Source organism: Zootoca vivipara, chromosome 10, assembly GCF_963506605.1.
Source record: "Zootoca vivipara chromosome 10, rZooViv1.1, whole genome shotgun sequence".
Lineage (NCBI taxonomy): Eukaryota > Metazoa > Chordata > Lepidosauria > Squamata > Lacertidae > Zootoca > Zootoca vivipara.
In genome coordinates, this window is record NC_083285.1 from 54,599,441 (window position 1) to 54,627,041 (window position 27,601).

Consider the following 27,601-nt stretch of genomic DNA (forward strand, 5'->3'; position numbering starts at 1 on the left):
TGGCTTTTTGGTTCGTCGGTTGAGAGGAGCACTAGCTGCAGCGCGAACGGGAGTGTTAGAGCGGTTAGTGTGTTTGGGGTGAGCGGCGGGGAGGCGCACGGGATGGCTGAAGTGGGGCAGAAGCGGAGAGAAACACGATGCAAGCCACTTGCTCCGTGGGGCGGGTTCACGGTGCTTTGCTAGGTCAGAGAGGAAGGGGCTCCTGTTTGATTTTCATCTTTAAAAGTTAAGTTGGGGGCGTCTAATGCAGATGACTAGGAGGGTAAAGCTCCCCACCTATTATTATTACTGTTACAGTGGGTTACAACAATCAAAACTCAATACTCGGAAGCAATTTAAAAGATCTTACAGCCACAGAAATAAGGTGGGTCCCAAAAAATATGCCCAAGCAGGCAAATACACAGGTTTACAGCCAGTCCTCGCATATTATTTTGGGGTGTGGGGTTGGAGGCAAACAGCGTGTTGCGTTGCCTATGAATTTGGGCTTGGGGAGAGTTGGCTTCAAGTCCCTTTTTAGCTAAAAGTAACCCTGGACCAGTCGCTGAGACCATTCGACCTCACAGCTGTTTCAGGAATAAAAAGCAAGGTGGGGTGGTGGTAAAACGGTTTCACCAGCCCTAGGTACCTCCCTTGCTAGCAACTGCTCATAACAACTTGCCATAATTTAAGCCACCTTTCCGACACTCATATTACTTTATTTCTCTCTACCTCTTCCTGTTTTGACTTTCCCTGCTACCTTTCCCACTGCTTTCTATTCTTTGGCTGCAAAACCTGGCAAATTCCCAATTCTGTGTGGGTAGGCTGATAGCAGACATTAGCCCCTGCAGAAAGGTAGGGGCCTTTTGGTTGAAATTCTTAGCTCTGTGTGGTAGGATAAATGTAATAAATCATTTATATGTGCACTATTGTGTATGAAGCCTTTTACAAGTGCATAGTTTGCCACATCAGATTGAAAAATTGTTGGCTGCAGCACGGCTTGATTTAGCGTGAATTTGGTTCTCAAACCACTTTCTTTGAGCACGTGCATCTGTTAGTGAGGAAATAAAAATGGGCCACTACAGAACCGTTAATACACTTTCTCTGAACCTTTGGCTTTATGCTTCTGTTACCAAAGAGTAAAAAAAAGGTATATTTGGCACTACTGCAGGTGGTAGGCGTGAGCAACATGATTTCCTCTCCAAGAACACCCTCTGCCTCCAAAAGGTATGTTAAGGAACTGACTGCTTTGTTTCCTCTTCATTTGTATTAAATATTATGAATATCTTTTCTTGAAGACCGCCTGCCACTCCACTCTTAGAGGTAGAACATTGTATTGTAGCTTGATACCCACCTACCCCTGTTCCAACCTTTGTCGGTCCGAAGGCCACATTCCTTAATGGCCAGCCCTTTGAGGACTGCATGGGCCAAAAGCTGTGGTATAACCAAGGCTAATGTGGGTGTGGCTGCCCACACCACTCTTGTGTACACATGTGCAGACCACACACAACCAATTTCTGTCTTTGTGCTAATTTCCCCCTTTTTCCTTAAATGAGCAACACAAAGGAAAGTACTGTATCTATGGAGGACAAGGTGAGGAAATTCCCAAGAGCAGGTGGGAATTCAAATTCCCTGAAATGCCGATGCATCTTTCAGATGTTTCCTGCATGTATATGCTGATGCGTGAGTGTGGTGAAGTGGAGGAGCCAATTTTGGATGTGGAACAATGCCAATTTTGACACCTTTGGGTGTGCTTAGTCATGCCTTTGTCCAAAAAGGTTCCACAGAAAGTAGGAGAAAGGTACCTTCTTTAGGGGAAATTGAGTTTCTCAAAAATCAAAGATGGATCCACTGAGGGTCCTCTCCCAAGGAGCAATAATACTCAGTTTTTGTCTAGTGGGAAAGAAAGTTTCAGAATCCCTCCCAGGTGTTCCTTTTCCCCAAAGGGAGCCTGCCACAGCTTTTGAGAAACTGGAGGTGGGATAGGTTAAATTCAGGTCTACCGTAGATTTTATGACCTGTGTGAAACCGTTCTGTGTTTTTATGTTATTGCTAACTTCAAGAATTGAGGTTTGATAGTCTTTATGACTTTGTAATAGAATTGTTCTTGTTATATTCAATCATGGTGTTCAGGTCAGCTACCGGCCACGGCTCCCCCAAATGTACTAGTTTCCCATCACCTCACCAGAATGATTGTACTCCTCTTCCTTCAATCAACGAACGTCTGGCCTTTCTCCGCCCTTCCCGGCAACTGCTAGAATACTACCGAACAAAGATTGCAGAATTTGATGAAGAGCATGAGGAACTGGTCCAAAGGCTGGAGAAATATAAAGCATCACATGATGAGCAGGTATGGGAAAAGCAAAAGATGGGTGAACGGATCACTTTTATCTGGTGCTTAGCAAAGCCAGGTTTAGTATTTTGAATTAGGATTTAGTGTTTGCTGAAATGCTTTGTTACTTGGTTTGCAAAGAGAGTATTTGCCATCTTGGATTTTCTGGGAAATTCCAAGTGAGGAGTGTTGGTCCATTTTGAAAATACAAAGAGGAGTAAATGTGAATGGTGTGGGGCCTGGCAGCGGCTGGCAAAGTCATCTATAGGTCTGGGAGTGACCCAAACTATAAACCTGGGTTTGAGTGTCAAACCCTTAGCCTCATCCTAAATAAAATGAATTCTAATATAGCAACTATTAAACCAGTAGGTTATTTTATTTAAAACTAGTATCAATCAAATATAGATGGGATGTAAGGGGTTGTACCTAATGTAGGGTCAGAAAGGCAAAATGGGGATTTTGCCGGTGTCCTGCCAGTGCCGCTGCCCAGCAGCTTCTGTGACTGAACTGGCGGAGTTGGTGTTGGAGAATCCCAGAATGTTAGTTTTCAGTAGTGGACCATCATATCATCCTGGAGTAACTCTGGGTTGGGGCACAATGGTGCCTTGTCACAGTGGTCCCGCTCCTACTTCCAGGGTCACTACCAGGACTAGCATTGGGAAACTTATGTGGCCTTATAGCAATTGTGCTGCTGGGTTCCACAGTGTTCCATTCTGTCTTTCGTACTATTTAATAGGTATATGAAACAGTTGCAAGTAGTAATCCGGGGATTTGGAGCAAAGGTTATTTCATCAGTACAGTATTTGGTTCGCAATGAGAAACCCTGTCTCTGCCCTACCTTTGCTGTTCCATTTCCCCCCTGCAGCACAAATTACAATGGGAAATGCGTCAGCGAGAAGAAGAAATCGCAGAGCTGCAGAAGGCTCTGAGTGACATGCAGGTTTTCCTCTTTCAGGAGAGGGAGCACGTCTTGCGCCTTTATGCTGAGAACGATCGGCTCAAAATCAGGTTTGTTGCCTAGGTAGGAAGAGTGGAAAAACAGCCTGCAGAACAGAGGGGAACGGCATGTTTGTGCCATTTCTTTTTAAAGTTACAGGGATTGAGATACCTGCTGTTCTCTCCCACATGAAGTGATCTACAGGGAAGAATGTGGAGCGTGCTACCTATCCTAAAGTAGATGTGCTACTGTCCAATCCCCTCTGCTGTTGTCCTAGACTAGAGGCTCAGAAAAGGGCAAGCGAAATGATAAAAGAGGTGGAGCAACCCCCACCCGAGGAAATGTTGCAGCATTTGGCACTTTTTAGTTTAGAGAAAAGGCAAATAAGAGGTGACATGTAAGAAGTTTATAAAATTATGCATAGCATGGAGAAAGTGGATAGAAAAGAGTTTTTCACCCTGGACTCGGCTTCACAGCTGCAAATAAAACGTTTTAAGTGTGTTGTAAAGTGCAATATACAAATGTGGCACTAGGTGGCGACAGTGCTCACGTTCTGCTTGTAGGCTTCTCACAGGCAGCTGGTTGACCATGGTGAGAACAGAGTGCTTGACTAGATGGGCCATTGGCCTGTTACACCAGGCTGGAAGGGCTTCAGAGACTATTTCTTTCCTTTTTGCTGAACTGCTGTGCTAGGATATGCAGAGCAGTTGCCAATTTGAGTCCTCATTTTGAGTAGGAAGGAGCTACTATATGCTCCGTCAATTCTTTGTGGAATGGATGCAATATTAGTGAGAAGAGAGAATGAAATAGGATAGGGGAAATTGGGGGCCTTGCACTACACACTGTCTTTACGTAAGATCTTGTTCAGCAGCCAGATTCTACAGGACAGAGAATTTCTCCAGTGTATGCAGACAAGCGAGCTATCTATTCCCACTTCTTAGATGTTTGCTGGGCTTCCACTAGTTGGCCTTAAAGACAGGGTGCACCAACTAGTGCCTTTGGGAACAGAAATAAGTCACTGTCCTTTAAAATGATTTCAGAGAGCTGGAGGATAGAAAGAAGATCCAGCATCTTTTGGCTTTACTAGGAACAGACAGTGGCGAAGTTACCTATTTCTGCAAAGAACCACCTCACAAGGTAAGAGCACCTCTGTTAACCTGCAAGACGTTTTTATTTCGGGTTCTTTCTAAACTGTTCTATGTTGCCTCTGTGAGATATAAATTACATTAAAGGCATTGCCTTTGGTGGTTCACAAAGCATATTACGACAATAAAATACAGCATGATGTGACATGTAAAGTAACAATAGTAAACCGTGACAGCAAAACAGTAAAGAATTGCAGCAATATATAGTGAAATAGAGTAAATTTCTGGAGTGGAAATAACTGTATGCCATGCTACACAATCCTGTGAATGTCTTCTCAGAAGTAAGCCCTGCTGAGTTCAGCCTGCTGAATCCCTAAGCAAAAGTAGGCTCACAGAACTATCCTTCTAAAATCTGTAACTGTGGAATAGCCTTCACAAAGTAATCCATTGAGCAAAGCCTAATAAATATATTGTGATACTGTAAAAGTTTCCATTGGTCAGATATCTAGCTCAAGAGATCTGCGGTCTTACCTTTTTTGAAATTGCTTATATGCTGTTATTCATTTCTTAATCTTCTGCTTTACGAAAACTAAGATAAAACGATGATTGCTGTAGTTCAGGGGTCCCCAAACTTACCCAGCTTTGGGTCGGATGCCCGCCGCACCGATTGCGTGGTGGGCCGGAGGGTGGGGGAGCGGAAGCGCACGGCTGTGCGCGCCTATGTGCATGCGCAAACGCTATTTCTGGCACACTCCCAACCTGGAAAATGCCGGAAATAGCTTGTGCGCATGTGCAGAAGCCTCCTCCGACCCGGTAGTACACCGGAAATGATGCTTGCGCGTGCGCGCAAGCTATTTCCGTTGCTTTTCTGGGTCGGCAGTCGGCAGCCGCACCAGTAAGAGTGGGCAGCGGGGGTCCTTGGGGGCCGTAGTCTGGGGACCCCTGTTGTAGTTATTCTGCCTATACCTACTTCAGGTATCTTAAAAATGGAGATTGCTAAATAGGGATTAGGATCCTTGATTCCCTTAAGATGTATTTTGCTCATGGGATACTCCCACTGGGGGAGGGGAGGTCATTTTTGACAGTTTTCCCCACATCCCCATGTGCACTGTGAAAATCTGCTGCAGAAAAGGTTTAGAAATTGGTAGGGGCTGAGAGCCTGTCAGTAGGAACCATCACTGCACTGAAGTTCCTCCTATAAAGGGCAACTCAGGATCCAAGCCAGGTTATGACGGTAGTAAATATTGTTGCTATTACAATGGTACCTCAAAACTCGAAAGGCTCCGTTCTCGAACGTTTTGCCTCCCGAATGCCAAAAACCCAGAAGTGCTCCGGTTTTCAAATGTTCCTCAGAACACTAATGTCTGGTGTGGCTTCCACTGTGCAAAAACCTATCTGTTGGCCAATCAGAAGCCGCGCCTCAGAACTCGAATGGTCTTCTGGAACAGATTACATTTGAGTTCCAAAGTACTACTGTAATAAGAAGTAATTGGGGTCTGTGTGTAGGGAAGTTTTAATGTTTAATATTTTATTGTGTTGTTATATCTGCTGGAAGCCACCCAGAGTGGCTGGGAAAATCCAGTCAGTTGGGTGGGGTGTTGTTGTTGTTATTTATTAAAAGTTTATGGATTTAACTCCATACCACTAAATCCAGTGCCTTACATAGTTACAAATTCCAGTGGGCGGTCTTTAAAAAGCAACTGTTATCTCTGCAAAAAACAGCTACTGTACTTAAAACAGTCTATGCAAATGATTTCAACCAGCTGTCTACCATTATTTGTTCCGGAGGTTTGCTTGTTTTTTTATTTCACCAGCAAGTACACACAGATGAGAAAGACACTTGTAACAAGGGGCTTGGCGTCCAGTTTCCTGATTCTGAGCACATTTACTTTGCTACTTCCTCAAAGGGTTTTAGGAATGCTCAGGCCTAACAAGGACATGCTACTAGTGTGGGGGTTATAATGTCAGAGCAAGAGCTACAACCCTGATCATTTGCATTTAACAGAAAAAGAAACGGACTTTGCAGGACAGTAATGGTTTGCACAGGGACGCGGGTGGCGCTGTGGGTTAAACCACAGAGCCTAGGGCTTGCTGATCAGAAGGTGGGCGGTTCGGGGTGAGCTCCATAGCTGCCAAGTTTTCCCTTTTCTTGCGAGGAAGCCTATTCAGCATAAGGGAAAATCCCTGTAAAAAAGGGATAACTTGGCAGCTATGGTGAGCTCCCGTTGCTCGGTCCCAGCTCCTGCCCACCTAGCAGTTCGAAAGCACGTCAAAGTGCAAGTAGATAAATAGGTACCGCTCTGGCGGGAAGGTAAACGGCATTTCCGTGCACTGCTCTGGTTTCACCAGAAGTGGCTTAGTCATGCTGGCCACATGACCGGAAGCTGTACGCTGGCTCCCTCGGCCAATACAGCGAGATGAGCACCGCAATCCCAGAGTCGGTCATGACTGGACCTAATGGTCAGGGTCCCTTTACCTTTAATGGTTTGCACATTCCTCCCTGGACCAAAAGACAGCACAATGTGTGCATTCAGGAAGCTCTGACAGTGTTCGAAGTTGGCAAGCCCAAGACAAGATTGTAATTGTTTCAGCTGCCGTTCTGTGCGTCGCTAGTGACTTCATGGAGCGCTACAGATGGGTGCATACAGATCCAGTCCTGAACATTACAGTGCTAAGAGAGCAACTCTTACGGTGGTACCCAGAACACAGTCCTGGTAATAGGGGGCAAACTGACTCCTAATTCTGAAGCCCAACTCCAGCAGTTACACACCACCCATTTGGTGCTGTTGGGTGGCAGAACTAGATGAGACCTGTACACACAACATGGGTAGAAGTGCCCTTCTAGGAACTGGGCTGCTAGAGAAACGACGCTGCAGGGAGAACTGAGCCACAAGTTCATGTTGCATTCTGGGATTCAGTCATGTGCCTATTTTACTTTAAAATTCCTTTCCCTCTGAGGCTTTTTGCATTGTATTGCTACTGAAGCCTATCTCAGAAGCAGAGCAGAAAATAAAGCCTTTTTGTCCTTGCAGGCCACTATACCTCAAAGTCTAATCAAGGGCAGGGATTCACATGATCGAAGTGGCAAGCATACTTCAAAAGCAGGTAACTGAGAAGCTAAAAATTGTCTCCATCAAAGAAGTCATCTGAAGAGAGAGGATATTGTGGGCATGTGGGGCGGGGACATCTAAATAAAGGAGTGGCATAGCTTTTCTTTACCAATTCAGCTTTTATTTCTACTCTAGGTATAAAAATCTGTGCCACAAAACCAGCAGAAAAGGGAGAAAAACCAGAAAATGAGGATAGATACATGAAAGATGAGCAAACACTCTTATTACAGGTAAGTGGCTTTGTGCAGCCTGGGTAGACTTCTGTTGTTTTTAGATCTCTAAAACCAAATAGTTCTTTCTCTGTGAAAAGTCAACTTTGCCAATGATGGGCATGATTTTATGCACATTGCCATCGATTGAAAACAGGGGAGCAAGTATTTAGGTCAGTGATAATCCCCTATACCAGTGATGGCGAACCTATGACACACGTGTCAGATGTGACACGCAGAGCCCTCGCTGCTGGCACACGTCCCATCAGCCCATTCACACTGTTGTTGTTGTTGTTGTTGTTCCTGTTGTTGTTTTTTCCCCATTTGTTCTCCCGCTCCTCCTACAGCTTGTCTCCGCTACAGCTTGTCTCTTCTAGAGCTTGTCTCCGCTACAGCTTGTCTCCATTGTTGCTGGTAGCCAGAGATTGGTTCTTTAAACCCTTTCTGTGCTGTTTTTCTGGCGCTTTCTGTGCTGGTTTTTTTGGTGCTTTGGCAGACTATGTCGGTGCTGCATGTTAGTTCCAGCGAAGGTATTATCCGTCATTTATTTTTGTTCTCTTTCCCCCCCCCAAAAGCGCAGCAGCTTTGGGACATCCCCCCCCCAAAAGCAAAGCAACTTTTGCACCCCCCAAAAAAACCCTCCAGAGGTTAGCAGCTTCCCCCACAAAGCTCAACAACTCTGGCACTTTGTGATAAATAAGGGGTTTTTGGTTTGTTTTGGTTAAATAATTAGTTTTTGGTTTATTAAATACAGTTATATATTACAATTATACATTTTTGTTATTTAAACTATAAATATCGTGAAATTATGGTTTTTTTTCTCGAAGTGACACACCACCCGAGTTATGCTCAGTTTTTTGGCCAATTTTGACACACCAAGCTCAAAAGGTTGCCCATCACTGCCCTATACGATGGGCCATCCTCAGGGAGACAGAGACACCTTTGGGAGGTGAGAGGAAGAACAGCTCTGAACATTTCCTTTGGCGCTGTGACCCTCCCCAAACTCTAGTGTATTTACTGCAAAAAAAAGTGGTAAGCCAACTCGGGTGGCTTGAAGCCCTTCCTGTTCATTTTGCGAAGTGGTCCTCCCAGAGCTTTGCTCCAAAGTCCTGTCCTGACAGCACCATGTCGGGGGAGGCAGGCAAGAGAGGAGAGGAAACATTCCTTCCATTAACTTCCTTCCGTTAACTTATCTTAGAACACTAGCCAACAAGAAGTATATCATTGCTTAATTTTATTCATTAAATTTGTATCCCAACCTTCCTCCCATAGGAGCCTAGGGCAGTGAACATCACACTGTTAAAACAACACAATTTAAAACAAATTATTAAAACATACTTAAAACCATTCTAGAACATTAACCCCATCACCTTCCAGTAAATTAAATGCAAAAGACTGCTTCCTGTCTTTGTGTTTTTGTTCCTGTTGTCAATCAGTAAGGCATTCCTGTGGTGGTTGTTTTCAGGTATGTACTCTCAGGCATCTTAAAACAATACAGTACTGTAAATTTATTTGAGACCCTATTCTTTCTCTTTGCTTATGATCTCATCACACTCAATTAAACTTTGATTTTTGCTTTAACTGCTCAGAGCCAACAGTAAAAAGAGAGAGGCCAGAATATTCAGAGGAGAGTTGTCTGTTTTGCATTGGACTTCAGAAAATTTAAATGTTTACGTAGGGTGGCTGATTGTGACAACACCCCCACCCCACCCCACCCCCATACTTGTAGCTGATCTATTAGCAACTCATTCATATGGTGATGAATCAAGTGCATTTGAGGGAAAGGGAGGCAAATGGGATAAATGGCTCCAAATCACTGGCTTGTCATATGACAATTGCAACAATCATGGTCAGTGAATAGCATGATCATTGAATTAGTAAAGGAACTTAAAAACAGAGTTCATTGATTTGGGTATTTAGCCACCTTATTTCTCTCTCATTGTAGTGCTTGACTGCCCCAATCTATCATACGATCTCTTAGTTTTCCAATTGGTTTTCAGTATTGCTTTTATATTCCAAGATTGACAGCTTAGGTAGGTATGAAGCTTTTTATTGTGCCAAACTTAGAGTTTCAGAGTTACTTTTATAGCTGAATAAGGCGCCTTAAAATTGCCTGTTAAAAAGCAAGAACAAAAAACCAAATCCAATATCAAATGCGCTTTTTTTGTCTTTTAAAAATGCAGTTGCAAGAACCTGACCAGGATTACTTTTCAAATGCTTTTTTTTTAAACCAAATGACTTCCATAATAGTCTCACAACAGGAACAAAAAAATAATATCCATGCTAGCTCTTTCTAAGGTCCATCTAGTTCAGCATCAGGTCTTCCATTGTGATGAAGAAAGAAATGACGAGAAAGTTCATTGGGATGGTTATGAAGCCATTTTTCTGCTATTCTCCAGCATCTAGCTGCTCTGGGCAGGTGTCTAAGAAGGTGGAAGTTGCACTTCTGAACATTACGGCTCCCAGTTATTCTTTGTGTATAGAACAATGTTAACTGTTCTGCCAGAGGAAAACATGACCAAATATTCTACCTCATTTTCTGTACTTGTTTAGGTTGAAGCTCTTCAAGCTCAACTAGAGGAACAGGCCAAGCTGTCCAAGGAACAAACTGAAGCATTGCTGGAGGACAGACGAATCCGTGTAGAAGAGACTCTGGTCCAGCATCAGAGGGACCAGGAGAAGATCAAGGAGCTTACTGAGAAGTAAGTGCAAGAAGAATGTGTCTTTGCTTTCAGTCTGAATACAAATCATTTTATTTATGTTACTTTACTTACATTTCTATCCCACCTTTTTCCATCGTGGAACCAATGGTGATGTATGTGTGGTTCTTAGGCAGTCGCCCACCTAGGTACTGACCAGACCAAGACCTACTTAGCTTCAGCAAGGTGGTCACCTCTTGTGCCTTCATAGCATATCGTGGGACCAATAAAAAAAAACCCTGCTGTGATGGGGAGAAGTGCTGGTCAACTGTATTAAGACAGTGCATGGACCTCCTATTGGTGTTGATTTGGTACGGTGTGAAGTCACAGGGTACTTTGTGTCTCTCGTAGCACGTATAAGGTGGCAAACATAACATACGGTAGAAACCAGTCATACATTTGCACTGTCCTACTCCTTAGATATGAACTTGGACTCCTCATATGCATGCATACAAGTAGCTCTTGTCAGCAGAGCATCATATTTTTTAATATGATGGTCCAGGGTTTGGATCCCTACTCAGGTATGGGAGAGATGCACGGCTCTGGGTGCTGGCTTTAATTTGAGGGAGGGTTCACAACCCAGTTGCAAGGCACATCCTTTGCATACATATAAGGTCCCAAGTTAGTTAACCGGACCTCCAACCAAAGGATCTTGTGTATTGCTTGGTAAGTCTGGTGAGCTGCTGACAGTCAGAATAGACAATATTGAACTAGATGAACAAATGACTCCAATATAAGGCATGGGTCAAAGATTCCAATATAAGACAGCCTCATTATTGTTGAGGTCCCTCACAATGGTTTCATGTGGGTCCAAAGCCAGGGACAGACAGCTGCCCGTTGACAAAGTGAATTGCGCTCTCAAGCGATTGATTCCCACCCCGATTTGTAACACGGATAGTGGAAGAGCAAGGGAAGAAACTGATGACCGGTTCATTGCCATTCTTCTCTCCAGCTACCACAAAGTTCAGAACTTGCTGCACGAGAGCACCAGAGATTTTCTCCAGATGAAGTTTGACGCACGCGCAAATGAGAAATCCTGGATGGCAGAGAAGGACAGGCTGCTGAGGAAGCTGGACAAAAGCAAAAGAGCACCCAAGTGGAGCAGGATCCAGCGGGACGTTGGCAGAGGTCGGGAGGTCATCAATAGAAGCCAAGACGGCGGCCGGCAAGACAGTGGCCAAGGTTCAGGAGACATCAGGAGAAGGCAGGACAGTGGCCAAGGTTCAGGAGACATCAGGAGAAGGCGGGACAGTGGCCAGCAAGGCATCATCAGCCCAGGGCGGTGGGACAGCAGCCCGGAGCAGTGGGACAGCTGCAGCCCGGAACAGTGGGAAAGCAGCCCAGAGCAGTGGGAAAGCAGCCCGTACCAGTATTCTACTGGCAGAGTTGCTTCTGGCAGGAGGAAAATGCAAGACAGAGGTGTCAAGCACGTTTCACGAGCACAGCATGAATGCCGTAAACGATACTGTGCAGAGATTAAGGTAACAGGGACTGCTATAACCTAACTGCGCTTTCTGAGGGCTCAAACATATGATACCATCAAATGTCAACACCCCCTGATGCTGTGGCACATTGAGATGTAGCCCTATGCTGTCCTGCCAGTCATGTCTTCTTCTTTTTTTAATCCCCTAGTATCAAGAGTACTGTAGCTTTTTCCTCACCACAGGAGTGATACTGTGCTCAAGGCCTGATTGTGAACTTCCCAGAGGCATCTGGTTGGCCACTAAGAGAACAGAAAGGTGGATTAGATTAGCCTTTGTTCTGATCTAGTGGGGCTGTTCACTTGGTGATGTAAAAGTTTGTATAAGATCTGCATCCAAGTTGTTGATTGGGGCTGGTTATAGGGGACATAGTCTCCCTTGTTACAGCAGCTCCACTGGCGACTGCAAATGGTCTTGCATGAAAAAGCAAGGGGTGAGATGGCTGAAGATCGCTTTATCATGTATAATGAGGTAAGAATCCAACGTCTCTGTTCAAACCAGGTCTCTCCATGGTTTTAAGCTTGGTGATAAGTTGCAATTCAGCAACTTATCTTTCCAGTCTATTTCCATCTCACCCTTTGCTTTTTCATGCAAGACCATTTACAGTCGTCAACAGCTGTCAGTCATTCAATCACCCATTTCCACCACCCTTCTGAGTGATATCACCTCCCCACCCTTTCTCTATATATAAGCGTCTGGGGACTTCTATTTCAGTGTATCTGAAGAAGTGTGCGTGCACACGAAAGCTCATACCAAAATAAAAAACTTAGTTGGTCTTTAAGGTGCTGCTGGAAGGAATTCTTTTATTTTGTTTCGACTACGTCAGACCAACACGGCTACCTACCTGTAGCAAGTAGAACATGTGAACTAAAGTACCATTAGTGTCTCAAACCAGCTTAACTTTAAAACAAGCACAGGGTTGTCCTACTAATGCCCTTCTTTGTCATAATAGAAGCCACTAATTATTCAGGGTGATCTAGTTGCCTTCATAGTGCTGTTTAGGAAGGAAGCAGTTCTGCATAAGGCCTCTCTCTGCCTTACAGCATTTCATAAGCCAAGGTTCATATAAATATATATCTCAATCACAGAGGCTACAGGAGCGATTAACACAGGAACAGCGGCTATCAAACATGTTCCGAGAGCAGTGCGTTTCCCTGGAAGAGCAGCTGGCTAAGATTCGAGAGGAAGGAGATGTAGGACGAGAGATCTTCAAGGTAACATCTTTCCCTGCTGCTGTCAAGCTTAGCAACCACTTTGGCATGCTGTGACAGTCTCCTCCATCCTCTTTATTACAGGAGTTATTCATGGGATCTATAATCTTCTGTTTGCTTTCAAAAGGAACGCTCAGAAAAGATGGGGAAGCGCCTGCAGCTGATGACCCAGCGCTATGAGGCCTTGGAGAAACGGCGTTGCATGGAGGTGGAAGGCTATAAGACAGACCTCAAACAACTTCGGCAAAGTCTGAAGGAGGTAGAGCGACTACTTTTCAAGGTAAGTGCTGTTATGACCAGGAGAAGGACAGGACTGAGATCCACTAGGGTGGAACCTAGATACATATAAAAAACGCTGTGAAAACCCTTTTAAAAAAAGTTTCGGAAAAATATATTGAATTTGCCATAGCTCACCATCGCCATCTAGAGTCACATCTGTATAATGCACTTTACAACACACTTTAAATGTTTTATTTGCAGCTGTGTAGCTGAGTCCTAGGTAGAATTAATTTTGAATGTTCAGACAGAATTCCTCTGGTGCGATACTCAATTCTGTTACAAGGAAGAAAATAAACATACACTAGCCCACAACTAGGAATCCTGCTAGTTGTGAATGGAGATGTTCAAAATTGACCTGGTATCCCTTTCGCTATAGTTTTGACTGGCCTTTTAATGCGTTTGTGGGACAGGGATAATTGGTTTGCTTTTGTTCTATTATGCATTTTGTCTTCTCATTTTTTTTATTTTTATGTTGTGAACCATCCAGTTTTTAAAATCATAGAAAAATGGGATGAGGGGAAGGCTTGGATGGCCACAAACCTTTTGGCAACCCAACCTTTTGGAACCCACAAAAGCATTTTTTTAACCATATAACTTTTCTGAAAATGATGAATTGCGGGAAGGGACAGCAGTAGCCAACAGACCCCAGGATAGCCAACCACAATCTAGAGCAGGCTTCCTCAAACTTAGCCCTCCAGATGTTTTTAGCCTACAACTCCCATGATTCCTAGCTAGCAGGACCAGTGGTCAGGGATGATGGGAATTGTAGTCTCAAAACATCTGGAGGGCCGAGTTTCAGGAAGCCTGATCTAGAGGATACCGGGTTGACTTAACCCTACAATAGTCTAAACTGGAGATAACTAGAACAGAAATTACCATGGTGAGATCCAGCTTTTTTCGGGAAGCATTGTAGCTGCCATACTAGCTGAAGCTGGAAAAAGGGTTCTCCTACTCAGTGTTGCTACTAATTTTTAAAGGACTCTGCTTCCTTTGAGGACACCAAGAGTGCTAGACTAAGGTGAAAGATGCTTATACAGGCGTTTGATCCTGTCCGTTATCTTCTTCATCTAGGGTGCCAATGCGCCATTTGAAAAAGAATGATCAAGTTGACTGAACCTTTATATATCCATCTGTTTTTCTTTCCCTCTCTAGGTGACAGCGACTGTGGGGCCAGACCAAGACCTTGCAATTCTGCAGGAAGTTCGCCAGGGGAATAGGAAAACTAAAAAAATTCAAGGGGAATTGAAAAATTTAAAGGCAAAGATCTATGGGCTGGAAAATGAGCTCAGAGTCTGCTGATAAAAGACACGCCAGCCAACACCAGTGGCATATAGATAAAGGGCATTGTTGCAGCAGCTTTCTTGTATCTTTATTTTGTGACACTACGTGGAGCTTTCTGTGGCTCTAGGGTGTAGCTTTATACTCCAGGACTTAAGGGAACCCATTAAACCTAATGTGAGGTTTGGAAGGAAACTCTTTATTTTTATTTTTATTTTTTTACATGGGTTTAGAATTGGCTTCCTGTTTTTCTGGACCTCAGTTTATGCACAGATTGAGCTGGAGTCATTTGCTAACTCTTACGTTGCTCTTGCAGCTTGCAGGAACGTTTTCATCTGTTCTAAGAACGATGCAATATTCAGGCATCTCCAGAAACCAGCTCAAGTAGATTTCATGCTATGTGTGTCAGTGGTTATTATAAAGAGGGAAGTAACCTCCCCATGTCCCTCAGAAATTATTCTGTAAAGGGTGGATGGCAGTTTGTATGAAGAGAAGCCCTTGGTTACATCTGCACTTGTGGGCAGTATTCAGCTAAATAGTTGCACAAGCAGAACACCTTTTACCCACACAGTGCAACTCCACACCACACTTCCCGCATGTGCTTGCCCTGCACCATCTCCAAATCTGCTCTGTTGTGTTGCAGGGCAGGAAGAAGATGAGGAACCCCAAAGAATTTGCTTCCAAAGAAATGCGCCTCAAGTCAGGTTGTACAAGTGCTGCTTCAGTCGTGGGTCTCGCTTAGGTTTTCTTGCAGAATTTCTTCCGCTGCAAGATAAACACTTGAAGTGTTGTCAGGCCGCATCATTAGTCCCCTGCTATAGAATTAAACTTGACATTAATTTAACATATCTCTTGGTATTTGTCACCAAGGCTTCCATTTCCTACCACTTCTGCAAGCCGAAATGCAGGCAATTGCTTGCCTTTGACCAATATGTCACACTTGGTTTCCAAGAGGGAAGTGCTTTCCATGCAGGAAATATTTAACCTTTCAAGTGATCCTATCGGAAGTCCTATCCCTGTTGAGGTTTCTGGTCTCCATTCTCATGTGACTTTGTGATGGGTACTTAAAACAGCCATATCACAGTGCTGCTAATGTGTAAACGCTAACATGCACCTCCAGACAGAATTCACAACTAAAATCACTGCAGCTGGAAAGTCTGTGCGCCTCGTTGCTTTCTTTAAAGAAAGCCAGCAGTTATAGTAAGCAAGAAGCTGAGAATGCAAAACAGCAGGCAGGCAGATGGATTTTTATTTTTTTGCTCTTAGAAATCTGACACGGTAAGCAAAAGTAATGTAGATGAGACTGTTTGCACTGCAAATATTAAATGTGATGTGTTAGGTGCTCTTTGCCTGCACCGGTAACATAATAACATCAAAACTATATTCTCGTCTGGCTTCAACTGGCTTGTAATGATTTGGACATGTTTACACACAATAACACCTTGAGGATCTCTGAAGAGCAAAATGCTGTACAGTAACTGAACATGCCTTAGCCGTGTCTCTTTGTATTTTGTACCTTCTATACTTGTCGATTTCTTCAAATTTTATAATAAAATTGGAGTTAAACACTTCTAATTAGATTAATTAAAAACACGGTTGTGTTGCCCCTTACAGGAATACTGGGGGGCAATCCAGTCAGATGGGTGGGGTACAGAACCTGTGGCCCTCCAGATGTTGGACTCCAGGTCCTATCAGCCTCAGCCAGCATGGCCAATGATAAGAGATGATGGAAGTTGTAGTCCACCAACATCTGGAGGGCCACAGGTTCTCTTGTCTAAATTACCGGTAAGTTCTGTGATCCTTCTCAAGTGCCTGGCAATCAAACTTGTAAGTTGCATTGCAAAGTCAATAAAAGATTGCACTAGCTAGTGTTGCCCGATTTCCTCCAAAAGGTAGAGCCTATTCCCAGCTTTCCTCCCCCCCCCCCCCAGATTGCGGATCTTCTGAAACTGCTTGCTTGAAAGACGATACCAAGAATGCTTGCATATCATGAGATGAAGTCCTAAGATGCATTTGTACTTACGGTGGAAAATGGAGATGAGGAAATGGGGGTGGGGTGGGGTGGGGTGGGTAGCATGAAAAGAAAAGGCTAAGACTTCAAACAAATTGGCTCACGCTCTGAACATATGTTGAACCATTAGCACAAGTGGATGTCTGTAGACAGCTGCCCCAAGGTGATTGGGATATGGGCATGTGCATCCTTCTCTTAGCCTTAAAGATGTGTGGGGAACCGAGGGCTAAATATAGTAATTTCTATAATGCTGGAATATGGTAATATGTGAGTTTGACACTGGAGCTTCACCATATGTGAAGATCACCATATCGGATCATGCTGGCATTGCATTACACAGCTTTTACGTCCTCTAATCGTTTCCTTCCCACTTTCCAACATACATTTTAAAGCTGCAAGTAGGGAAAAGTAATATATCTTGCGCCACAGGAAGCTGCCTTGCACAGAGCCAGATTGTCCATTCAGCGCAGTACTGGCTGCTCTGCCTGGGAGCAGAAGCTCCAGTGTCTCAGAGTTTGTTCGCTGGAGATGCCAAGACTAAACCTGGAGCTTCTGCACTCTCCCATTTTGCTATGGACCCTTGCCTAGGATCTCTATCCATAAAGTTAATCTGAACATAATTCCAGCCAATCCTTTATTTAATATATATCTATACGGTACATCCTGTTATACATCTGCCCAGAGCACTGGGGCAACCTAGGCAGATGGGTGGGGTATTATTATTGTTTTTATTATTATTCTCAGGCCACTCTTCTGAGTCTTTTATGATACTCTGCTTCAGGGTTAAAATAAGTCAGCCCCAGAGCAAGGGGCAAAAGTTTTTGAGTATCGCCATTCTCACTATCACTTCTGAAGTTTATAGATTCACACACACATAATGTTTAGTACAGTATTACTTTATTTCTGTGTTTTTTAGTTGTGCTAACGACTAAGCAACAACAATGTTATAATAATGGTCTGTTGACTGCAAATAACGATTCGTGTTTTTTTGTTGTAACATTAAAAAGCGCTAGGGGGCGCAGTCCCTCTTGTATTAAGCAGAGCAAAGGAACTGCTCTCCTTTTCTGCTTATTCTATTATCGAACATAACGTGTATGCACAGTGTGATTTCATTTGTAACTATTTTTAAACGTTTGCGTCTCTTTAGCTTCCTTGCAAGGCTTTCTCTAAGTCTTCCTGGAGCTTTTGAGAAACAGATTTAATTCCTTTTGCCTTCCTACTCCAGCAGAACGCGGGTTGGGGAGGAAGTCGTGCTGCGCTTCCTGATCTGGGAAGACTGTTCATCTAGACAGCATCTCTTGTTGCTCGCTATCTGCGAGAGAGAACAATCCAGGAAACCATAATGCCCTGCTGGCCAATGTCCCATTTGTTTAAACTGCTGGATGGTTTTCTTATTGGGCCACAATGAAAGGAACTTCCTATCAGCCCCCAAATCAGCACAACATTCGCTGCTATTGTTTGCCTGTGTGCTTTAGAGAACCCAGATGCATCTCCCGAGGTTGCAAGAGCACACTTGGGTACACAAACCAATCCCACTGCCTGCTTTAACACATCAAAGCTACTAGCTATGGATAGTGGGTAGGGAAGAATTGCAATGCATTCTCTATTACTTTATGCCAAGAAGATGGTACAAAATCACTGCCACAGTAATTTCTCTACACCCACATTCAGCTTCTGGGCTTATCTTCATGCCATGAAGTTGGAGTATCTTCAAATAGTACTTTTCCCTACTCTCTGCTCCCTATGGGGAAAGGGTGAGTGAACGTCTTCCAGAAGGAGCCCAGTACGACTTTTCTTTTTTTAAAAAAAAAAAAATTATTAACAAAATTAAACGGCTTCCATAAGTTCTAGTTACAGGTAGGTAGTCGTGTTGGTCTGCCGTAGTTGAAACAAAATAAATTAAAAAATTCTTTCCAGTAGCACCAAGTTTGTCATTGGTATGAGCTTTTGTGTGCATGCGTATCTGAAGAAGTGTGCATGCACACGAAAGCTCATACCAATGACAAACTTAGTTGGTCTCTCAGGTGCTACTGGAAGGAATTTTATTTATTTATCTTCGATAAGGTTAAATGTAAAGGACCCCTGAACAATTTAAGTCCAGTCAAAGGCAACTATGGGGTTGCAGCACTCATCTCGTTTTCAGGCCAAGGGAGATGGCGTTTGTCTGCAGACAGCTTTCCGGGTCATGTGGCCAGCATGACTAAACCGCTTCTGGCACAATGGAACACCGTGATGGAAGCCAGAGCACACAGAAACACCATTTATCTTCCTGCTGCAACACTACCTATTTATCTACTTGCACTAGTGTGCTTTCAAACTGTAGGTTGACAGAAGCTGGGGACAGAGCGCCGTGAGCTCACCCCATTGCGCAGATTTGAACTGCTGACCTTCTGATCAGCAAACCCAGGAGGCTCAGTGGTTTAGACCACAACACTACTTCCATAAAGCTGAGGCTGAAGGGGTTGTGCAGTACATAAAAAAGCCCTGCTGGATCAGACCAAAGTTCCATCTATTCCAGCATCCTGTTCTTACAGTGGGCAACCAGACGACTATGAGAAGCCTTCAACCAGGACCCAAGTGCAAGAGCAATTTCCCCCGCTTGCAGTTCCCAGCAACAGGTATTCAGAGGCAACTTGCCTCTGATGCCAACCATAGATGTTTTGATACAGAAGAAGGGGAAGCAGTGGGCAAGGACGTTTATCCCTCTGGATAAGGAGCAACGTGGGACCGCAGGACCTTCCTCCAATGGCTGCACTGAGATCGCATCACTCATGGCAGGCTGTTTCCTCACTAGCACAGCCACAACAGAGAGCCAGTATGGAGTAGTGGTTAGAATGTCAGACTAAGACCTGGGAGACCAGGGTTCAAATCCCCACTTAGCCATAAAGCTTACTGGGTGATGATGGGCCAGTCACCGTCTCTCAGCCTAAGCAAGACAGTTTTTGTGAGGATATGGCCTTGTATACCATCTTGAGCAACTTGGATTAATAAATAAACCCGGAACAGATGTAAAGTGGGATAATCGGCCGTTCAAGGAATAAAGCAGAATAGATATCTAAATGAACTAAATAAATATAGCCCCACGCTATTCACTTCCTTAGGTGTGGGCATGTACCACTTTGCTCCTGTGAGTTTAGCATCTCAGTTCAAAACACAACCTGCTTTTAGAATACTTGAAGCAAATGGCAAATGCAGTTCCTCATTTTGATAGCTGCCACTCTCCTGTTCTTTGACACCAGCTTTTATTAATGTTTCACTATGCCTGTTCCTAAAGCAGGGCTTTGCAGCCTTTGATTTTCTGTCCCACAATCAAGTTTTATTTCATGATATTCACAAAGCCAGGGAAAAAGCACCTCCTGTTCACCAAGAGGCTGCTGTAGAGGGCAATGCATTCATATCTGCTGCCTCTGTGGATCCTACCACCCAAGGCAGTTGCCTCACCCCTGCCTGAGTACAAAGTCCCTACATTCAAAGTCACCACATAAGGAGCACATGAGACAGTATGCCATGTCCTGGGAGGGAAGAAGTGAGCCTGAGACTGGCCCATGCTCAGTTTATATCCTGCTACTGCTGTGTGATCTGGGGTGTCAGATCACTAGCGGGGGGGGGGGTCAGAGCTGTGTGTGCAAGGCTTAACTTACAGCTTGTTGTTAAGTAACATGTCCAAGATGAATGGGTTTATGAGCCAGCATGTCCCCTCCTGCCCGTTCCAACCCCCACCACTCCCCTAGAATGCCCACTTGGGGAAACTTACACTGGCATAAGATTCTCTGCCAGAGCAGGGATGGGGCTCTGGCTCAGCTGGGATGGGGTAGTTACACTGGTATATCCCAGCTAAGCCAGGATTTCCCCACCTGAGCCAAAGTTCCACCAAATCCTAAGCCATTCAGCCTAATGGTTCTGAGCTCAAGATTGCAGCCATAATCTCTGATCTTAGAAATACTTCACCAATATGCTGCAGCATTTGTTTTAATTTGCCTCAATTTATTTGCCTTGCTAATTTATACATATTGGGGGGGGTGTTATATAAACAATTAACTATATAACTGGGCTAATGACCACTACACTGTGGATGTGCCCATTGTTTGAGTATTTTCAAACAAGCAACTCTGTGTCTGCTGTAATGAGAACAGCCAAACCTCTATTCCAGGGGTCAGCAACCTTTTTCAGCCATGGGCCGGTCCACCGTCCCTCAGACCATGTGGTGGGCCGGACTATATTTTTTTTGGGGGGGGAATGAACGAATTCCTATGCCCTACAAATAACCCAGAGATGCATTATAAATAAAAGCACACATTCTACTCATGTTAAAACACCAGGCAGGCCCCACAAATAACCCAGAGATGCATTTTTAATAAAAGGACACATTCTACTCATGTAAAAACACGCTGATTCCCGGACCATCTGTGGGCCAGATTGAGAAGGCGATTGGGCCGCATCCGGCCCACGGGCCTGAGGTTGCCTACCCCTGCTCTATTCCCACAAACAGACTTGTGTGCTTTAAAGCTTGGGAGAGCAAGTGCCTTGAAACTACAGTGGTACCTCAGTTTAAGTACACAATTGGTTCCGGAAGTCTGTACTTAACCTGAAGCGAACTTTCCCATTGAAAGTAATGGAAAGTGGATTAATCCGTTCCAGATGGGTCCGCAGAGTACTCAACCTGAAGCATACTTAACCCAAAGTATGAGTGTAATTGGTTCTGGAAGTCCGTACTTAACCTGAAGCATACTTAACCTGAAGTGAACTTTCCAATTGAAAGTAATGGAAAGTGGATTAATCCGTTCCAGATGGGTCCGCGGAGTACTTAAACTGAAAGTACTCAAACCGAAGCGTACTTAAACTGAGGTATGACTGTATACAGGTGGGCAGCATCCATGCCATAGCTTTCAAGTTCTCCCTTTTTTTTAAGGGAAATTCCCTTATGCTGAATAGGCTTCCTCGCGAGAAAAGGGAAAACTTGACAACTATGATCCATGTCAACAAGCCAAGCTTATTGAAGACAATCAAATAATTGCATTTTAGTTGTATGACCTGGCTGCACCATGTCATCTCATTGACAGGACCCACAGCATTTACATAGGAGATGTCACCAAATCCACCACCAAATCACATTGAATCCATGGACTGAGCCATGAACATCATGAAGCCAGTGCCACCAGGAGCAGCTCTGTGGACCTGAGGTACGGATCCTCTGGATTTTTACTAGGGAGAGCCACAAAATCTCTGATCACATCAGTAGCCACATCAGACTGCTCCACAAAAGCTGCAGATCCGGTGATACACTGCACCACATGGCACAGAGACATGAATCCAGAGCACAGATCCCTGTGAACCTGTTTATGTTTTATGTTTCTTCCCCCCTCCAAATGAAACCCATAAAACCAAGGATTTGACTGAGGCTTTGTGGGGATCCCTTATGAAAATCTAGAGGATCTTCAAGGAAGCCTTTCCTGGATCCGAAGGATAGAATCTGCGCTTTCTATGACTCAGGTCATGGACACAAATGGGATGGGATGGGATGGCTGCTGTTTTGGGATGGTCACACATTAAAAAAACCATGAGGATCCATGGGTCAACTTATTTTTGTATCATACACCAAAAGCCATAAGATCCTTGATTTTTACAGCTCAGCCTGTGGAGACTGTTGTGACCTGTGATTTGGTGGGGATAGTATCCCCTGTTTTGTTTTGTTTTGTTTTAATCGTGTGTATTCAAGAAGTTGACTTTTAGACGACTAAATCCTACTTGGAGAATACCTACTGAAATCAGTGGTCGTGGCCAACTTTTAGGTCCATTGATGTCCATGAGTCTACTCCGAGTAGGACTTAGTTGGTTGGGTACAACCAGATCCGTGTTTGGGTTTGGTTCGATTTACTGCTTTCAAGGTATGGCGCGTCCTCACCCTGAGACTGGCGCGAAGGAGTCTCGTTCGTTCCCCTCAGCCGGTGGGTTGGGTCGGCTGGGGCGGACAGGTGCAGGAAGGGAAAGAAGAGCCTCTGTAACCGGAGGAGGAGACGCGCGGGCTGCCCTCGGAGATCCCTCCTCCCTGGAGAGACAGCGGGGTGCGTTTGCGGGGAAAGAGAGAGTGTGAATGAAAAGGGAGAAGACTCAGTGCCTGGAAAGGAAGGCGGGAGAGGGAGCCCAGGAGAGGAGGGCGAAGAAAGGTGGGACGAGGGAACAGAGCAGAGGAGGTGGCTGTGGGGAGCGCGCGGAAGGGCCTGGACCGGCCACCCGAAGGAGAAGCGCGAAGGAAGGCGCTGAGGCAGAAGAAGGTTGGGCTCAGGGAAGGCGGCGCGTCACAGGGCGAAGAGGCTCCCGCGGCGGCGCCGGGGACCTTATCGCCCGAGCAGCTGAGGGAGCAGGACCAGCCCCATAGTAGTCCCCCCACACCGGCCCTAGCGAGGGAGGGGCGACGACCGCAGCAGAAGTTGAATTTGGGCATCCCCGCGGCCGTGTGAGGCGAGGCCACCCCGGCGACGACGCTGTTCCCGCCCGGCCGGGGGGAGGCGGCGAAAAGAGAAGCGGCGGCGGCGGCGGCAGCAGCAGCAGCATGGTCTCCCCCGGCGGCTTCGCCTGAGGCGGGATGAGGAGCCGCCCGTGGCAGCTGGGCAAGGTGCTGAGGAGGAGGTTCCGCCTCGTGCTGGTCTTCGGGGTGCTGGCCGTGGCGCTGTGCGCAGCCTACCTGGAGCTGGTGGTCTTGGCAGACGGCGGGGGACACCCCTTGAACCGCAGTGAGTGGCCGTCGCGGGTTCGGAAGGGGGGTGGGGTGTCGCAGGGCCGGGCTTAGGATCCCTCGCGAAGACTTCAGCTGAGTTTGAAGATATTAGAAAACAGGCGGGCGTAATCGAGGCGAGAGTGTCCCTGAGCGTGTGCAGAGAGCGTTATCCCGCTCCTCGGGGCCAGGGATTCCACTGGGGATTAGGGCGAAGGGAACGCGGCTTCCCAAGCAGATTCGGACTCAGGTGCCCCCCTTTTATAGAACAGAACCACAGTGTCTGGTCTGATGGGGCGCGGAAGGGGACAAGTGAGTGTTGGGGAGCAAGGCAGACCGCGCAGCTTTTGCCGACCTCACAATGCTGCGCAGATACCCTGCGCGTGCGAGAACTGCTGTTAATGAGTTAGTTAAGGATGGAGAAGTTTCCTGATCTAGAACCTAAAGGCCTAGAGACCCATAGGATGAGAGGGTCAGGAGGGAAGCACACCTCAGTTGTTATCCCAGGCAGAAATGGCTGGCCTGGCTACCTGGAGTGCTCATTCCAGAGATTGAGTCCTTCACATTCCCTGACTCAATGGAAAGGGAGCCCATCCTACTGCTCTTCTAGCCGGAGAGAAAAACCATAAGCAGGGACGCTCTTATGGGTGGGCACATGGCGCCTCTTCACCCTTCCGCTCCCTGGGCTTCTCCTCCACTTCTTTGGGCCTTGGAGAAAAGCCATGAGTGGGGTGGTGAAAGGCAACAAAAAAACAAACTTTTTGAGTTTCTGGTCCGTGGTCTGGGGGCAGGGGGTGCCAATACATCTCCTTGCCAAGGGCACAAGGGACGGGAGGACACCGATACAGGGAGCTGAGGTATGTCTCTGACTATAAGGAAAGGGGTAGGGGAAGGCCCGTGGTCAGTATTAGAGTATATGCTTTCATAGAATCATAGAGTTGGAAGGGATCCTGAGGATCATCTAGTCAAACCCTCCTCCTGCAATGCAGGAATATGCAGCTGTCCCCATACTGGGATCAAACCTGCAACCTTGGCATTATCAGTGCCACACACTAACCAACTGAGCTATCCATGCTCAGGCTTTGCCTGTAGAAGGTCCCAGGTTCATTCCTCCAACGTCTCCAGACAGGGCTGGGACTGTCATCTGCCTGCAACCTTGGAGAGCTGCTGTCAGGCAGTGTGGACAGTACTGAGCTTGATGGACCACTGGTTTGACTCAGTCTAAGAGTTAGGGTTAAGCTCTGGATGTCTTTGGCAAGCCACTATCTCTTGACCTCTGCCCTCAGTATCTGTAATGTAAAGGTAAAGGGAACCCTGACTGTTAGGTCCAGTCACGGACGACTCTGGGGTTGCGGTGCTCTTCTCGTTTTATTGGCCGAGGGAGCCGGCATACAGCTTCCGGGTCATGTGGCCAGCATGACTAAGCCGCTTCTGGCGAACCAGAGCAGTGCATGGAAACGCCGTTTACCTTCCCACCGGAGCGGTACCTATTCATCTACTTGCACTGCGTGCTTTCAAACTGCTAGGTTGGCAGGAGCAGGGACCAAGCAACAGGAGCTTGCCCCGTCACAGGGATTCGAAATGTAGCCTTTTTCAGCCCTCTTCCGTAGCCCTTCCTTCCTTCAGAACCACCGACCTTCCGATCGGCAAGACCTAGGCTCCGTGGTTTAACCCACAGCGCCACCCGCGTCCCTTCAGTATCTGTAATAGTGTGTTAATAGTACAGACCTGTCCTATAGAGTTCTTTTAAGGATTGAGGCAAAGGCTGTACAGTATCCACATTACTGGCTAAAATGCAGCTAAGTTGTTCCTTTCCTCAGTTTTGACCCAGCTTTTTATCTTTCTAAGAAATGACAGCATCGATAGCAGGATAGATATGGATTGTGGCTAATGTGTGCACACTACTTCCCAAACCAGCAGTGGATGCAGAGTAAATGGGAGTGTGTGTACACAGCCAATGTATGTAAAATATTGTGAGCACTTATGAAAAATAAGTGCTCAGTAAGTAGTAAATACTGGTGTTATTATATGTGCTGGAACATTGCATTTAGTCTCCGGACTAACCCATTTGGACAGGACTTGCAAAATTAAGGCTGAAAACCCTATGCCCACTTATCTGGGAGTAACCCCCTTTGAATTCAGCAGGACTCCTGAGTAGAACATGTGTACCGTAGGATTGTGCTGTAAATTTAAAGATACCCTTGGGGTTAAAATGCACCTTTGGTGAATCTTTCTCCAAAGAAGCTGCCTAGAAATCATGGCCAGAGAGCATGCAATTAAAGACGCATTGAAGACACAGAGGACTGTTGGAGTTGTCTTCTTGGGAGCCAAATGTGCCTTTGGCTAAGGCTAAGCCTTCCTCCAGAAAGGGGTTGTAATTAAAACCTGCCAACTGAAGACAAGAGATGAATCCTTTCTCATCAGGCAGTGTGAAATTAGTAGGTCCGGAAGAGGCACGTGTTGACAGTTTAGCCATAGGATATAAGAGAGCATGCAGGGATAGTGATTACGATCTCAAACATCCCACCACTCAGGACAACTAGAAGGATTTACTTACAGCTGGAATTGAAACGGGAGCATCCTATCTCCAAAGTAGGGGGAACTAGATGGTAATTTGCACCTCTCTCTTTTTCTTACTTGTGCATCCAGAAATGTGGGTGTACTCAAATCCGACAGAATATACAGTACAGTAGTTGATTGATTCATGTTTGGTTATTTCATTTCTATGCCGCTTAATATATTAACAGTATGAGAGTTGCACAGAAAACCAAAGCAGCAGCAGAGAGCTTAGAGACAAAGTATTGCAAAAATACAGTTAAATAGAAAAATGTTACATTAATACAAAGTTACGTGTGTGTGTGTGTGTGTGTGTGTGTGTGTGTGTGTGCTGTATTTAAAAAGTTGCTTCATCCTTTCACACAGCCACCCTTTTTCATACATTGGAACCATTTTAAAAGTAGCAAAGCTACTATCCTAAAACACTAGGGAGTAAGCCCATTGGACACAGTAGGACATTTCTGGGCAACTAATTATGTGTAGGATTGTTCTGCGCAGCTGAACTCGGACTAGTTTCTTTTCTCCATTGAAACAAGGTTGTCTGAAGGCCGTAAAGAGGGCACCATAAATTTGATAGATTCTGCTGCCTTCGGTGCACTTCAGACTATCTTCCAAAACCAGCTTGCTAGAAATCTGGTTATAATGTAAATTCATCATGCTTTAGACTTAGTCAGATGTCCTGAGGTGGATCCTAATGACAGTTTTCCTGGGTTTTTCCAATCTTCATCGTGCAGAGGAAGAAAATAATGGTGGTGGCTTAATCGAAGCTTGTCCATACTGTTATTAAATGTGGGCCTTCCTGTACTGCCATTACCGTATTTTTCTGTCTATAAGATGCCCCCATGTATAAGATGCCCCCTATTTTGGGGGACTCCAATTTAAGAAAATGGGGGGAGATACTATCCATGTATAAGACAAACCCAGATTTTGAACATTATTTTAGAATTTAAAAAACCATAGTCTTATACATGGAAAAGTACGGTAATTCTCTGTTGGATGTTCTCCTCCAAATCACTGCATTCTCACACTTTCCCTTCCTTCAGTCTGGATTTTCTCAAACCAGGGATACTCTGGAAAGGAGAGGGTGAGACCATCTGGATTGAGGGAGGGGGAATGTGGGAAGGCAGTGATTCGGAAAAGAACATTATATGGACAGTGGAGAATTAATGGAGGTATAGGAAGCTTATTGTCCACATTAAACAGCAATATGGATGAGAGCTCAGTGATCCTGAGTTGAAACGTCAGATATTGAATTGGTTTAATGAATGGTTCACAATGTATTTATATCATAGGCCACCTCCACATTGCAAAAGTGGGTTGACTGAATGTGGATTAACATGTGGATTGATCACAATATGTTTCATAAACCAGTAATTCAAATCATGAACCATGTACCTTTCATTCGGTGTTGCTTGATAAAGTCCTCTTACAATGGGGGGGAACTGGTGGATGCAATTAACCCCTTTGCATCTGATAAAGCAGACTGTAGTCTACAAAAGCTTAAACTGGTAATAAATTTGCAAAAAGGTGCTCCCAGCTACCCTTTTGGCAATTGTAAAATGTTTATGTTTTTTGCACAGCTGTCAGCTTGTCCATCAGTTAAAACAAAAGCCAGTGTGGTGTAATGGTTAAGAGCGGTGGAGTCGTAATCTGGTGAACCGGGTTTGCGTCTCCGCTCCTCCACATGCAGCTGCTGGGTGACCTTGGGCTAGTCACACTTCTTTG

General features: G+C 45.2%; 2 protein-coding genes across 5 annotated transcripts in view; both read left to right on the top strand.

Moving 5' to 3' along the window:
• CCDC77 (coiled-coil domain containing 77) lies at nucleotides 1-16,634 on the top strand. 4 transcript variants are annotated; one of them, XM_035128561.2, is made up of 12 exons: nucleotides 1-63; nucleotides 1,148-1,203; nucleotides 2,110-2,326; nucleotides 3,174-3,316; nucleotides 4,286-4,382; nucleotides 7,363-7,435; nucleotides 7,576-7,670; nucleotides 10,203-10,351; nucleotides 11,301-11,829; nucleotides 12,918-13,043; nucleotides 13,168-13,320; nucleotides 14,472-16,634. In XM_035128561.2, the coding sequence occupies exons 2-12, from the start codon at nucleotides 1,166-1,168 to the stop codon at nucleotides 14,616-14,618; spliced, it is 1,767 nt and encodes a 588-aa protein (XP_034984452.1). In that variant the 5' UTR covers nucleotides 1-63; nucleotides 1,148-1,165; the 3' UTR covers nucleotides 14,619-16,634. The 4 variants fall into 4 exon arrangements, with proteins under 4 accessions (XP_034984452.1, XP_034984451.1, XP_060135954.1 ...); XM_035128560.2 differs by lacking the exon at nucleotides 1-63 and adding an exon at nucleotides 76-364; XM_060279971.1 differs by lacking the exon at nucleotides 1-63 and adding an exon at nucleotides 76-364 and having other exon boundaries at nucleotides 3,264-3,316.
• Nucleotides 16,635-22,620: 5,986 nt separating this feature from the next.
• B4GALNT3 (beta-1,4-N-acetyl-galactosaminyltransferase 3) overlaps nucleotides 22,621-27,601 on the top strand; it is an 80,810-nt gene continuing 75,829 nt past the window's right edge. The window contains exon 1 of the mRNA XM_035127004.2: nucleotides 22,621-23,339. Coding sequence (XP_034982895.2) covers nucleotides 23,192-23,339 — 148 coding nt within the window. The 5' untranslated portion in view covers nucleotides 22,621-23,191. The remainder of the gene's footprint in view (nucleotides 23,340-27,601) is intronic.

What these genes read in the sequence shown, in the direction of transcription:
- CCDC77 (XM_035128560.2), top strand. Translation starts at nt 245, where the DNA reads ATGCAGATGACTAGGAGGGTAAAGCTCCCCACCTATTATTATTACTGT. An exon ending in AACGATCGGCTCAAAATCAG is followed by an intron (nt 3,317 to 4,285) that starts GTTTGTTGCCTA and finishes AAATGATTTCAG; the next exon opens with AGAGCTGGAGGATAGAAAGA. An exon ending in AGCAAACACTCTTATTACAG is followed by an intron (nt 7,671 to 10,202) that starts GTAAGTGGCTTT and finishes GTACTTGTTTAG; the next exon opens with GTTGAAGCTCTTCAAGCTCA.